The sequence below is a fragment of the Nothobranchius furzeri genome, chromosome 7, assembly GCF_043380555.1.
Source record: "Nothobranchius furzeri strain GRZ-AD chromosome 7, NfurGRZ-RIMD1, whole genome shotgun sequence".
NCBI lineage: Eukaryota > Metazoa > Chordata > Actinopteri > Cyprinodontiformes > Nothobranchiidae > Nothobranchius > Nothobranchius furzeri.
In genome coordinates, this window is record NC_091747.1 from 29,033,250 (window position 1) to 29,048,860 (window position 15,611).

At 42.1% G+C, this 15,611-nt stretch overlaps 1 protein-coding gene across 1 annotated transcript in view; it reads left to right on the plus strand.

Annotated features, from left to right (window-relative positions):
• The window catches only part of sspo (SCO-spondin), a 603,219-nt gene that overhangs the window by 22,345 nt on the left and 565,263 nt on the right, over positions 1-15,611 (plus strand). Inside the window, 5 exon segments of the mRNA XM_054751251.2 lie at positions 454-677; positions 770-872; positions 1,753-1,911; positions 2,038-2,123; positions 2,312-2,437. Coding sequence (XP_054607226.2) covers positions 454-677; positions 770-872; positions 1,753-1,911; positions 2,038-2,123; positions 2,312-2,437 — 698 coding nt within the window.

The window sequence follows — 15,611 nt, forward strand, 5'->3', positions numbered from 1 at the left end:
CCTCACCCTGTACTTGGAGCAATATGATGATTTAAATAATTAGGAGTCGACTCATTTAAGCTAAGATAGTCCTCTTGCTGCAGCCAGGATTCTGTGAGAGAGAGCAAAGAAATCTGACTATCACAGATCAAGTAATTAACTAACAAAGTCTTAGAAAAAATAGACCTAATGTTCAATAACCCACATTTAATTTGTCTAGTTTTCTGCTCAGTTGAATTTGTTATAATATTTATGAGGTTTACATGATTAGCTTTACTAAGCCTGATATTTAATCTGTGTGATTTTGGCCTGTCTCAATTTGTTTGTGTTTTATTTTATGATGTGCAGCTCTTTATATACAAAAGTGCTATATATGATGTTGTACCAAGACACCAAACTACATATGTATGTAATTCTGTTTCTTCTGGCATACTTGGATGATGTGTGTGGTGCTAAACTATGTTTATATTCCAGACTCCCAATCATCTCCTTTGGTGCGAAGTGGTCTGCTGGGTACTGTCAGGGTTCCTCAGCTTTTGGCCACATGCATGACTTGGGGTGGAGTCCACTATCGCACTTTTGACAAGAAGCACTTCCACTTCCAGGGCAGCTGCACATATCTACTGGCCTCATCTACTGATGGCACCTGGACAATCTATATCAGTACAATCTGTGACCACAGAGGAGACTGTAGTAAGGTGATAATCCCCTTTATTAGTCATTTGATGCTACTGTGGCAGCAGTTTCATTCGTTTATCTAAATTTTGTTTTTTGATTTCTGAACTTTCAGGCACTGAGGATGATGATGGGTCTGCACCTGATTTCAGTTAATAACAGAAACATAACCCTGAACAACCAGCCTGTTGCAAATAGGGAGCCTCTGTTTCAAAATGGTAAAACCTTTGCATGAAAGCCCAGTGTCATTTGTTTGTTATGGATCAGTGGCTGAGCTGACAAAGAAAAAGCTGCCAAAAATGTACAGAATAACCCTAACCCTAACATAAGTACACTGATTGCTCCCAGTAATGTGTAAACAGAACCAACATGGAAATGATTTTCAGTAATAATAAAATGTTTTCACAACATTACAAATGAATAGTGTTTGAATTCCCCTTAAACTGACCCACTGCAGTTGTCAGGGACCAGATGAACCAGATGAAGTTAGCCACGGTAATCACAAGACTGTTTCAGATAAATGCAGGTTTCTTTATTATTACTACTACTACCGCTAATAATAATAATCTGTAGCAAGTGAATAGCAAATCAATAATAATGAAATCTTAGATCACTATGAATAGGAGATGTTAAGTGGGGTGGGGTGGGGGGTTGGTTTGAACGTGACTTGATGAAAGCGAGTTCTGACAGTGAGGAACTCAACAAGGATGGGGCAGATCCGCTGAAGGCTCTACTTCCTATATTGACCTTTTGAGAAGGGAATATACACGTTGATGGGAGAAGATGATCCAAGCATCTTTGTACCTGGCTGTCAAGACAATGGAGCAAGTACAGGTCTCCACTAAACCAGTCAAGCCTGTAGTTTAGGAAAACAGGATCAAGAAGTTGTAATGTGACAATGATCTTTGTCTCAGACACAGTTTCCTTTTGGGGGAAGCCAGGTGTGCTTTAGCAGTGAGTAAACACTGAGAAATGCCAGGTGGGGAATTTTACTAAGAACACCTGTTTTTTATATTTGGGTTTAACAGAACCACAAACTCACACCACTATAGGTACTAGACTAGAATAACTAGAGTAACTGTTTGTCTTTTCTTGAAGGTTTAAGTGTTCATTGGCTTGGGGACTTTGTTTTTGTGGAGAGCGGCCTTGGGGTAAGAGTCAAATTTGACTCGGGTAACACAGTGCATGTCACAGTGAGTGTGGAACACCTGGGGGCCACCAGGGGGCTCTGTGGCACCTATAACAACCACGCAGATGGTGAGAACACATCCTGACACACATACATATTCAGATCTTTCTCTTTTTCACTTCTCACATTGATTGTTGTTGTTGTCTTGTGGACCTTTCTGTTGAGTAACATTAATGCATCTTTTGTGTTTGCAGATGATTTCACCACAATGGCTGGAACAGTGTCTCCTTATGCTGCCAGCTTTGGTAACTCGTGGAGAGTGCCAGACAAGCAAAATGAAGTACGACAGCACTCTAAATGCACCTCCTTTGTTTTCTGCTACACACATTTTATCACCGCATTTTTCTCTTTAAGCGTCAATCTGAAAAGAGATCAAATTAGTGTTAAGTTACAATGTTCCTTTGCTTATATGATCCAAACCCAAACAGGTTTTGTTTTTGTACCACAACTTCTTTTTGCCTCCATCAGGGATGCAGTGATGCTGCTGAGCTGGGTCACAGTTGTGATGTTACAGGAAACCTCACTCTACGTGGGCTGGCAGAGTCACGATGTCACAAGCTGCTGGAAGACCCCTTCAGATACTGCCACCTGCAGGTTATAAAACACTCACTTCTTATTCCTCACAAATGATTGAGATTTGATTAAATGAGCTGTAAAATTGGTTTATTGGCTTATTTTAAGTCACAAACAAAAATCTGTTATTTAATCACTTTGGTCTTATTCAAGTGTTTGTACACAAGTTTCAGCAATGGTTTTCAATAACTTTTCTATGACTTTTCCAAGACCAAAAATGAACACGCATAAAGAGCTTAAGGAATAACAATGACATGTCCCAAATCAAAGTATCTCTGTTGCATCTATGTTGGAGCCTCTACAAGATGGCTGCCACTTAGATGTGTTTCTAAGACTGAGCTCCTACAATCTTAAAGATGTCAAAGAACTAAGATGCCATCCACCCCATCTAAGTCTGTTTTCCTGTGATTTGTGGCAGTAAAACTTTTTGTATAAAGTTATCTTTGAGCTGGAGAGCCAGCAGACCGTTTTTTCCCCAACTTTTCTTTCCGGCTTTTCTCTCAAGCACGTCTCTAGCGACATGCTTCAGAAGAGTGCACCAACAATGGAGGAATTTGAGGAGATAAAGGCTTTCCTCCTTAACCCAGGGACCAAAAACACACTAAGCATTAATTCAGACAGAGTCAGTATATAGTTTATAAAATGAATTGGTAACACTTTAGTTTAGGGAACACAAATTAACTACAAATTAGCTGCCAATTAATATGCATATCAGTGGACTGCTAAGTCTGAACAAGTGATTATTAAGCACTTATTAAGAGCTTATTACTAATGCTGTAATTCTAACATTAACAAGCCATAAATGAAGAGTTTTATCAAAAAAAGCCTTTCATAATGGGTTGTTTACTGAAAGTAACTGGTTTGTGGCTGATTAATGCACATACTAATGAGCTCAAATCAATATGTGGCTTTTAACCAAGTAATTCAAAGGGAACATGTTCTTTAGGGCTGTCACAATAATCGCAAGAACAATATATCGCGATATTAAGAAACCCACCGCGCTGCATGACGTGCCACCGCAATTACCGCACTTGATTAAATCTCGCGACAGCGCATGCTGAGAGGTAAAGTCCGCGCTGATCGAGGAGATAGTAGGGCAATTTTTAAAATTTCTGTTAGATGTTGCAGTTCGAAGGATCTTTCATGGCGGTTAAAACGAAGAGTCGGAGTACCCGGCCCGGAGGGTTACCGGGGTCCCACCCTGGAGCCAGGCCTGGGGTTGGGGCCCGTGAGCGAGCGCCTGGTGGCCGGGCTTTCGCCCATGGGGCCCGGCCGGGCCCAGCCCGAACCGGATACATGGGCTCGTCCAACTGTGGACCCACCACCCGCAGGAGGAACATGAAGGGTCCGGTGCAATGCGAATCGGGTGGCAGACCAAGGCGGGAGCCTTGGCGGTCCAATCCCCGGACAAGAAAACTAGTTTTTGGGACATGGAACGTCACCTCGCTGGCGGGGAAGGAGCCGGAGCTTGTGGCAGAGGTTGAGCGGTACCGGCTAGATATAGTCGGACTCACCTCGACACATTGCATTGGCTCTGGAACCCGAGACCTGGAGAGGGGTTGGACAACCTACTTTGCTGGAGTTGCTCCGGGTGAGAGGCGGAGGGCTGGGGTTGGCTTTTTGTTAGCCCCGAGACTCTCTGCCTGTGTGTTGGGGTTTACCCCGGGGGACAAGAGGGTAGCTTCCTTGCGCCTTCGGGTCGGGGAACGGGTCCTGACTGTTGTTTGTGCTTATGGGCCAAATATCAGTTCAGAGTACCCACCCTTTTTGGAGTCCCTGGGACGAGTGCTAGATAGTGCTCCATCAGGGGACTCCATTGTCCTGCTGGGGGACTTCAATGCTCATGTGGGCAATGACAGCTTGACCTGGAGGGGTGTGATTGGGAGGAACGGCCCACCTAATCTGAACTCGAGCGGTGTTTTGTTATTGGACTTCTGTGCAAGCCGCAGTTTGGCCATAACGAACACCATGTTCGAACATAAGGATGCCCACCGGTACACTTGGTACCAGGGCAGCCTAGGTCACAGGTCGATGATAGATTTTGTAGTCGTATCATCTGACCTGCGGCCGTATGTTTTGGACACCCGAGTGAAGAGAGGGGCGGAGCTGTCAACTGATCACCACCTGGTGGTGAGTTGGATCAGATGGCAAGGGAACATGCCGCGTAGACCTGGCAGACCCAAACGCATAGTGAGGGTCTGCTGGGAACGCCTGGCAGAAGAACCTGTCAAGACGGTCTTCAACTCCCACCTCCGGCAGAGCTTTGACCACGTCCCGAGAGCAGTGGGGGACATTGAGTCCGAGTGGGCCTTGTTCCACTCTGCGATTGTCGAGGCGGCTGTTGCTAGCTGTGGTCGTAAGGTGGCCGGTGCCAGTCGTGGTGGCAACCCCCGTACCCGCTGGTGGACACCAGAGGTTCGGGGAGCCGTCAGGCTGAAGAAGGAGGCCTACAGGGCGTGGCTGGTCTGTGGGTCTCCGGAGGCAGCAGACAGGTACCGGATAGCCAAGCGGGGTGCAGCAGTGGCAGTTGCCAAGACAAAATCTCGGGCGTGGGAGGAGTTTGGTCAGGCCATGGAGAAAGACTATCGATCGGCTCCAAAGAGGTTCTGGCAAACTGTCCGGCGCCTCAGGAGAGGAAGGCGGCAACTCGCTCACACTGTTTACAGTGGGGATGGGGAGCTGCTGATGTCAACTGAGGCTATAGTCGGACGGTGGAAGGAATACTTTGAGGAGCTCCTCAATCCCACCAATGCGCATTCCGAGGAGGAACCAGAGCTGGGAGGCCTGGGGATGGACTGTCCGATCTCGGGGGCAGAAGTTGCTGAGGTAGTCAAACAACTACACAGCGGCGGAGCCCCGGGGGCGGATGAGGTTCGTCCTGGGTATCTCAAGGCTATGGATGTTGTAGGGCTGTCATGGTTGACACGTCTCTACAACATTGCGTGGTCATCGGGGGCAGTTCCTAGGGAGTGGCAGACCGGGGTGGTGGTCCCCATCTTTAAGAAGGGTGACCTGAGGGTGTGTTCCAACTATAGGGGGATCACACTCCTCAGCCTCCCTGGAAAGGTCTACGCCAAGGTACTGGAGAGGAGGGTCCGATCGATAGTTGGATCTCAGATAGAGGAGGAGCAATGTGGTTTTCGTCCTGGCCGTGGAACTGTGGACCAGCTCTATACCCTTGCAAGGGTGATGGAGGGGGCATGGGAGTTTGCCCAACATATCCACATGTGCTTTGTGGATTTGGAGAAGGCTTATGACCGTGTCCCCAGGGGCACCCTGTGGGGGACGCTCCAGGAGTATGGGGTGGGTGGCTTTCTGTTAAGGGCCATTCAGTCCCTTTACCAGAGGAGCGTGAGTTTGGTCCGCATAGCCGGTAGTAAGTCAGACCTGTTCCCAGTGAGGGTTGGACTCCGCCAGGGCTGCCCTTTGTCACCGGTTCTGTTCATCACTTTTATGGACAGAATTTCTAGACGCAGCCGTGGTGTGGAGTGTGTCGAGTTTGGTGGCAGGAGAATCTCGTCTCTGCTTTTTGCGGATGATGTGGTCCTCCTAGCTTCATCCAGCTCTGACCTTCAGCTCTTGCTGGGTAGGTTCGCGGCCGAATGTGAAGCGGCTGGGATGAGGATCAGCACCTCCCAATCTGAGACCATGGTTCTCGACCGGAAAAGGGTGGCTTGCCACCTCCGGGTCGGGGGAGAGGTCCTACCTCAAGTGGAGGAGTTTAAGTATCTCGGGGTCTTGTTCACGAGTGAGGGTAGGAGGGATCGGGAGATCGACAGGCGGATTGGCTCAGCGTCTGCAGTGATGCGGACGCTGAGCCGATCTGTCGTGGGGAAGAGGGAGCTGAGCCAGAAAGCCAGGCTCTCGATTTACCAGTCGATCTACGTCCCAATCCTCACCTATGGTCATGAGCTTTGGGTAATGACCGAAAGAACGAGATCGCGGATACAAGCGGCCGAAATGAGTTTCCTCCGTAGGGTGGCCGGGCTCAGCCTTAGAGATAGGGTGAGGAGCTCGGACATTCGGGAGGGACTCGGAGAAGAACCGCTGCTCCTCCGGATCGAAAGGAGCCAGTTGAGGTGGTTTGGGCATCTGGTCAGGATGCCTCCTGGACGCCTCCCCGGGGAGGTGTTTCGGGCATGTCCTGCCGGCAGAAGGCCCCCGGGTCGACCCAGGACACGTTGGAGAGGTTACATCTCCAATCTGGTCCGGGAACGCCTTGGGGTCCTACCGGAGGAGCTGGTGGACAAGGCCGGGGAGAGGACGGCCTGGAGCTCCCTAATTGGGATGCTGTCCCCGCGACCCGGACCCGGATAAGCGGAGGAAGACGAAGACGAAGACGAAGACGAAGATGTTGCAGCCAAATTTGCATTTCAAAGTTAAACCTCCTGAATGTTGTTTTTAAGTTCAGTCAGAGAATGCCGTTACTGCCCTTTGATCTGCATTCAATAAAGTGTTAAAAATGGCCATGTATTTTTTTCTAACATTTTTTAAATGTGTAAGCACAATGTTTCAAAGGAAATATTGCCATGAGTTTAGTAATTAACAAACAAATTTGCTAAGTACATAATCAAAAACGAGGTGCAATAATATCGCATATCGCAATATTGAGCTGCCTTGATTCACCGCAGGGGGAATTCCTCAACCGTGACAGCCCTAATGTTCTTGTCTTTAAGTGGTTAATTAATACTAAACTACTAGTAATTAGGTACAAAATCTGACTTTAGAACGGGGGACAGATTCTTGCTTACAAGTGTTTAATTGATTGTTGTTTAGGCTCTATTAACATGTGGAGTTTGGTGTTTCTTTACGTAATACCAGAACATGATATTTTTGGTTATTAACTATTCCCCTTGAATTACTTCTTTAAAAGCCACATATTGATTTGAGCTAATTAGTATGTGCATTAATCAGCAATGAACCATTTACTTTTCAGTTAACAAACCATTATGAATGGCTTGTTTTGATTAAACTCAATTTATGGCCTGTTAATATTAGAATTACAGCATTGTCTATGTATGTATGTTTGATCTCAGATTTGTTTGTACTGAAACTCTAATTTCCCTCTGGGATTAATAAAGTAATTTTGAATTTGAATTTATTTTGAAATGGTAATAAGCACCTAATAATAGCTTAATAATGACTGATTCAGACTTAGTGGTCCACTGATAAGCATATTAATTGGCAGCTAGTTAATGGTTAATTTGTGTCCCCTAAACTAAAGTGTAACCAATTAATTTAATTATTTTTCCCTAAACTAATGATTTTACATGACAATATATGAATGGTGATATGTGATGTAATGGATATGAAGTGATTTTATGTAATGTGTGAAATGTTGTAATGGAAGCTAGATGTTATAGCAAAACCGTCTTAAGTATCTGAGAGTTTTTGTGGAGTCTGAGTTGTAAAGGTATTTGTTGTTTGTTTGTTTAATTAGAGATTTATTTATAAAAAAAACATTCTGTGCAATTTGTATCGAATCTATGCACCCTTTTACGTGGAGATTCTTGTGCGATCCAGGGGGTCCAGAGGTTGTGCTGGTCACTGCCGGTGGAGTGGACTTCTGATATCAGGAAGCCGTGGATTAGCTCCGATAGAACCCATATAGTCTGAGATCTCTCCAGGTGACGACAGGAAGCTGGAATGCTTGTTTGTGTCTGTCTGGTTGTTTGGCTCTTAGAAAAGCCGTTTGTTTGATACCAGCCACAGTGTTGCAGAGAGGCATTGACTGGAGGTCAAAGGAGAGGGTTTCAACATTGCTTCTTCTGCGATTTGGCCGAATCGGGAATCAGCTAGAAACTGAATTAATCTGGAAGTAATTCTTGTTTTATTAAAACACAATGTTGATATATTTGGCAAATTAGGATTTGACACGTTTGAGGGCTTTACCAAAACATTTCTCAGGTACTCAGAGTGAGAATGTTTTAAAACACTTATGTGAAGTGAATATGAACATTAATATTTATCTTATTATAATGTGTATGAGTGTAGATATTGATTAAGGCACAGGTTATTAAAACATTTAATTTAAACATCTTGTTCAATCAACTCATATGACTATTGTAACGTATATCTGTAAAGTCACGTAGGAACTTCGAGTAGGTTTGAATTTTATTCAGAATGAGGAATGCAGCAGTTTGACTTGAGGCCTTGAACAACAATGTTTTGTCTTCTTGTATGGAAACAAGAACTGAGCAGAACTTTCTGGATTTGGAGGCCAGACAGATGGTGGATTTATGTCTATAAATGAAAGGTTATTTCCTGGTCATTTTGATGGTGAAAAATTTGGTACGTTAGACTTTTATTACCTTTATTCTCACAGTGATGCAGGGGACTGTTCTGGTCCTGCTGGACCTGGCTGCAGCCTTTGACACTGTTGACCATCACCTGCTACTGGAGAGGCTGAGACTGGGTAGGCCTATCAGGATCTGCTCTGGAGTGGTTCCCTTATCTTTCTGAGCGCTCCTTTTCTGTGGCAATCTCCAAGTTTAGGTCCTCCACCACCTCCCTTACTCATGGTGTCCCACAAGGTTCTGTGCTGGGGTCTCTGCTCTTCCTCCTCTATCTGCTTCCTCTTCAGCACATCCTGAGCTCCTTTAAAGGAATCTCCTACCATCTTTATGCAGATGACATCCAACTGTACATCTCCTTTAAGCCCCATGAGATGTCTAAGCTGCAGCTGTTACACACCTGCTTAGACTCTATCAAAACCTGGATGGCTGGGACAGGGATGAAATTTTGATTTCAGAAGTGGGGGGGACACAGCAGGCTTGTGCGGATTTGGGGTGGGGGGTGTTATGTAAAGACCCCTTGACACGTCATGTGCCCATCTCAATAATTTTTCCATCCTCTATATATATATATATACAGTGGCGGTTCTACATCGAATTACTCCCCGGGCGAGGCCCCCTTTGAGCACCCCCCCCCAACCCCCCCCCCCCCCCCACCACCACCACCACCACACCACCCCACCTGCATGAACGCACGCATGTTTTCTACAAACAGGCATGTTTTATTAGAATGACTATTGAACATTCATTTTTCTAAGTTGCACATATTTACATTAATTACTATGAAGTTGTCAGAATGTAAAGCACTATACATTATATACTGTATCAAAATATATAGAATCAAATATACAAAAACAAACAATAACTAAATATTAAGAATATATGAACATAATATATAATAAATATTCTAAATAGCAAAAATATTTCACACATAACAAACTAAAGATAATCACTACAGCATTGCACTTAGAATAGAAAACACAAACTAAAATTAAAACCTAACCTTGATGCAACATCATCAATAATGTCATCACATGAAATCTGGTCCCCTACTGAGTGATTGATACTAATCAGAGCCAGGTTAGTGAGCCGCCCCTGAAACATAGGTGACCTCAGGTATGACTTGATCAAGTTTTGAAAAGCTCCTCTCAGCTTGAGCCACAGTGACTGGCAGAGCAGTCCAAAAGTTGGGGTAGATCTCCAATAGAGCTCATGATCCATAATATTTTAGAATTGCCTCTGAAATTGTAATTTAAACTGACATAAAAAACTGTAGACTAACAAAAATGCCAACTTTTACAGAAAAAAACAGGTAAAAAATAATCAGTGCAGCCATCTGCAATAAATAAACAGGATAGTTAGTGGTGACTTGGGAGTTTTCTTCTGCTTGTAGAGTTGTTTTATTTATTATTATGTGAACATGATCAACATGTATTTGTTGTTGTTCAGGCAGGCCACAGGCTGCAGCGAGCATTTAACAAATCCTAGTTTGAATCAGTAAAAAACGATTCAAGGACTTTTTTCGAACCATTTGAATATTCGTTTCAATATTTCAGCCCTATTAGCTCTGTTAGCAATTAGTTGACCGCATTTAACTGTTAAAATCCCAGTTAACTGGTTCAAAAAATTGAAAACATGCATCATGAGAGCTACATACCTTTATCTTTCTCCTCTTTTTTCTTTTTTTCCCCCTGAATGGGGCACCTGGTGGTTTTAGCCTTTTTATGTTCATCTCTTCTGTTTGGCTCCTGACTCAGTAAGTTTCCTTTAGTCAGGACTAAACAATTTGACCTTGATGGGGGGGTGACCACAAAATCGTTTTGTTTTTCCTTTTTTTATTCGGCCATTTCACACAATTCAGAGAAACCTGAAATAATGATAGGCCTGTGTTTATGATATAATGAATGAAATATGGAAGAACTTTAAGATGTGATTGACTTTAGCCACGTTAATAAAGTTGATTCAGCCCCTGCACGCTCATTTCATTTGGGAAAGACGCAGAGGTGAATTCCCCCGCCGCACCCCTCCCCTTCCTGTTCTTCATAGACACACGGTGCACGTGAACGTTCTCAGTCAGCAGGAGCGCCTGCAGCTGCAGGGGGCGCCAACTCGCTGTTTCCAATCCAGACACTGTCATATGACAGATAATAGAAAACCTCGGTGCGGCGCAGATTTCCTTTTTTTTTTTTTACTCAGCGCTTGTGCGCCCCTTTTGTGTCATGAAAAAATGCCGCCCCGGGCAACTGCCCTGTCTGCCCGTGCCTAAAACCGCTACTGTATATATATATATATATATATATATATATATATATATATCAAAGTTAAAAAATGTACAACTCTATTATTATTTTTATTTATTATCATTATTGAAGTGCAGTTTTGGCTGTTGACAATGGACAGGCTATTGTATTTATTGTTTTGGGTCTTTTTTATTGTTTTTGGTGCAACATTTTCTAACAGGGAGTGAGATTCCTTTTTTATTTAATTTTTGTTTGTTATTTTTATTCATTTAGAAGTTCTGGTTCTGGACATTTCAATGTTAAATGAAGGTTTATTTGTTGCATTTTAAAGGGTGTACTTGCATTATTATGATATATTAACATTATATTAGTGGTTATTTTGGTCTAGATAATGTTGACAATGATATCGTTTATCATCAACAATTTGTTGGACAAAATATTGTCCAGATAAATTTGTTACTTTCCCAGGCCTAGTCAAAAGTATAAAAATTATTTATACATAAACGGTCCCTCCTGAGATCTGGCCGTTTGTTCATTTGCTGTGTTAGAGGACATGCTGAACTAATGTTTTACACATGATCATCACCCTAACATTTGAGTGTATAAAAACATATTAAATTTGTTTTTTTTCCCTTAAAAGTGTTAAAACAGTTATTGCATTTCAACACACAAAAAATAAATGGAAAAAATAAGATAAATCTAATGAAAAGTGTACATCTTTGACATTAAGCTTAACAAATCTGTTGACAATGATGATACTGTTCATTTTTCAGAGCTTTTTAATGTGAAAATATACATTGCAATAGATAAGTTTACAATAAAGTTAAATGATAAAAGTTTTGAAGTTACACTTCTACTACTACTACTACTAGTAATAATAATTATGATGATAATATTAATAATAAAAAAAAAAATAATTATAATAATACGAATAAATTGTGTCTGAGGAGTCAGTTATGTGGAGGAGATTAGTTTGTAAAAGTTAGTTTTGAGTATGTTTGTGAAGGAGGTGAGTCTGAGCTTAATGCAGGGGTGTCACATGTTCCAACTCACGTTTTGACTTTGAAAGAAGTCTCTTATATCCACTTTTCGTTTTCTTGACATGCTGCCTCCTGGCTGTGCCTAACTACCAAAGACTCACAAATGAACACTTATTCAAATGTTATGTAATGGAAGCTGAGCTGAGCTCTGATATTACACAGCGTCTAGTTGACGATGTGACTCAGTACCGGTGTTCCCTAGCGGCTCCAAACTAGCAAAACAACGTGAGCACGTTCTGACTGTTTACAACTTGAGTGACAGCAGCAACAGCCAATAATACGTTAGCAAGTATCAGCAGAGCCAATAGATTAGCTTTTGGGCGGGTCTAATAGTAAACCGGTTTCCGTTTCGGTCCTAGTGCTCAACCAAATCCATTTAATGGAGCGTAACATTGTTTTTGGACAGAAAAAAGTGCAGGGGACCAAAACTGCCTTTTGAAAAAGTGGGGGGGACATGTCCCACCCGTCCCCCCCCAAAATTACGTCCCAGGGCTGGGAGCTTTCTTCAGCTGAATGAAGATAAGACTGAGATCCTCATCTGTGCCCCAGACAAGCTGGTTCCCAAAGTCGGAGACTCTCTTGGTCAGCTTGCTTCTCACACCAAACCTTCCGTCAGGAATCTTGGCGTGACCTTTGACCCAGCTCCTGGGACGTAATTTTGGGGGGGGACGGGTGGGACATGTCCCCCCCACTTTTTCAAAAGGCAGTTTTGGTCCCCTGCACTTTTTTCCGTCCAAAAACAATGTTACGCTCCATTAAATGGATTTGGTTGAGCACTAGGACCGAAACGGAAACCGGTTTACTATTAGACCCGCCCAAAAGCTAATCTATTGGCTCTGCTGATACTTGCTAACGTATTATTGGCTGTTGCTGCTGTCACTCAAGTTGTAAACAGTCAGAACGTGCTCACGTTGTTTTGCTAGTTTGGAGCCGCTAGGGAACACCGGTACTGAGTCACATCGTCAACTAGACGCTGTGTAATATCAGAGCTCAGCTCAGCTTCCATTACATAACATTTGAATAAGTGTTCATTTGTGAGTCTTTGGTAGTTAGACACAGCCAGGAGGCAGCATGTCAAGAAAACGAAAAGGGATATAAGAGACTTCTTTCAAAGTCAAAACGTAAGTTGGACATGTGACACCCCTGCATTAAGCTCAGACTCACCTTCTCCTTCACAAACATACTCAAAACTAACTTTTACAAACTCATCTCCTCCACATAACTGACTCCTCTGACACAATTTATTCATATTATTATAATAATTATTTTTTTTATTACTATTATCATCATAATTATTATTACTAGTAGTAGTAGAAGTGTAACTTCAAAACTGTTATCATTTAACTTTATTGTAAACTTATCTATTGCAATGTATATTTTCACATTAAAAAGCTCTGAAAAATGAACAGTATCATCATCGTCAACAGATTTTTTTAAGCTTAATGTCAAAGATGTACACTTTTCATTAGATTTATCTTATTTTTTCCATTTATTTTTTGTGTGTTGAAATGCAACAACTGTTTAAACACTTTTAAGGGAAAAAACATATTTAATATGTTTTTATACACTCAAATGTTAGGGTGATGATCATGTGTAAAACATTAGTTCAGCATGTCCTCTAACACAGCAAATGAACAAACGGCCAGATCTCAGGAGGGACCGTTTATGTATAAATAATTTTTATACTTTTGACTAGGCCTGTGAAAGTAACAAATTTTGCTGGACGATATTTTGTCCAACAAATTGTTGATGATAAACGATATTGTCAACATTATCTAGACCAAAATAACCACTAATATAATGTTAATATATCATAATAATGCAAGTACACCCTTTAAAATGCAACAAATAAACCTTCATTTAACATTGAAATGTCCAGAACCAGAACTTCTAAATGAATAAAAATAACAAACAAAAATTAAATAAAAAAGGAATCTCACTCCCTGTTAGAAAATGTTGCACCAAAAACAATAAAAAAGACCCAAAACAATAAATACAATGGCCTATCCATTGTCAACAGCCAAAACTGCACTTCAATAATGATAATAAATAAAAATAATAATAGAGTTGTACATTTTTTAACTTTGATATATATATATATATATATATATATATATATATATATATATATATATATATATATATATATATATATATATAGGATGGAAAAATTATTGAGATGGGCACGTGACGTGTCAAGGGGTCTTTACATAACACCCCCCACCCCAAATCCGCACAAGCCTGCTGTGTCCCCCCCACTTCTGAAATCAAAATTTCGTCCCTGCCCAGCTCTCACCCTGGATTGTCATGTCAGTTCTCTTGTTCTCTCTTCGTTATTCCATCTCAGAAACATTGCTAAGCTGAGTCCCATTCTGTCTCACTCTGAACTTGAGACAGTTCTCCACACCTTCATCTCCTCACGCTTAGACTACTGTAACTCTCTTTTCACGTGTCTGAGCAGAACCTCCCTGAACCGTCTACAGGTGGTTCAGAATGCCTGTGCTCAGCTTCTGACCAAGTCCTCCAAACACACCCACATCACCCAGCTTCTCCTCCAGCTTCATTGGCTGCCAGTTAACTTGAGGGTTCATTTCAAGATCCTGGTTCTGGTCTTTACGACCTTACATGGACAAGCACCATCTTACATGGGTGATCTTCTCAGTCCCTACACCCCCAGCAGGTCCCTGAGGTCCAGTGATCAAAGTCTACTGGTTGTGCAGCACCAGGCTAAAGACCAAAGGTGACAGATCATTTGCTGCTGTGGCCCCCAGACTCTGGAACTCTCTCCCCCTGAGCCTGAGATCAGTGGACTCAGTATGCAGCTGAAGACTCACCTGTTCAAGCTGGCTTTTGTATGACCTTCTTCACCACTCTCTCTTTATTCTGCTCACCCCACCTATTCCACTTTCCTCAGGATCCACTGATTTCCCTCTTTCCTATTCACTCTCTCTCTCTTTAACATTTTTTAAAATCACAATTGTCTATTTTTTGCTAATTTTAAATATATTTTTAACCATTTTCAAAATTATTTTTTATATTTTTACATTTTTTGTTTTTGTGAAGCACCTCGTGATTTTTAGCTTGAGAGGCGCTATAGAAATGATTTTTTCTTCTTCTTCTTATGGATGCATGTAGATTAGTACACAATAGATTAGATTAGAATAGAAAATTGATTTGTTGTGTCTCTATGAGGAAATTGACGTAGACTAATGAGTACTAAAGTTAATGTTGAAAATATCATGTTGGTTGTTGTGTCTTCATTTACTGAACACACATGAGAAGGAAACAACACCCTTCATCAAACTTTTGACAGTTATATTGCTTTATGACCTTTTTATGACCTTTTATTACCCTCTCCTAACCCACCTAATGTCAAAATATGAATTTATGACTGTTGAGTAATGACCCATGAAGTTATTAATTGCAGTCCCCGAGCCCCCTTATGTCAAGATGTATATTTATGACCTACTTTGATGTATTAATTGGTTTTCCCAGCACCACTTTCTGTCACGTTAGGATTTATAACTCTGTTTTTAACTGAGCTATCTTCATGTTTGCAGTGTCACCCCCAGACCCCAGTTCCATTCCCACAACCCCTCCCTCCCTCCCTGTCATACGTAAT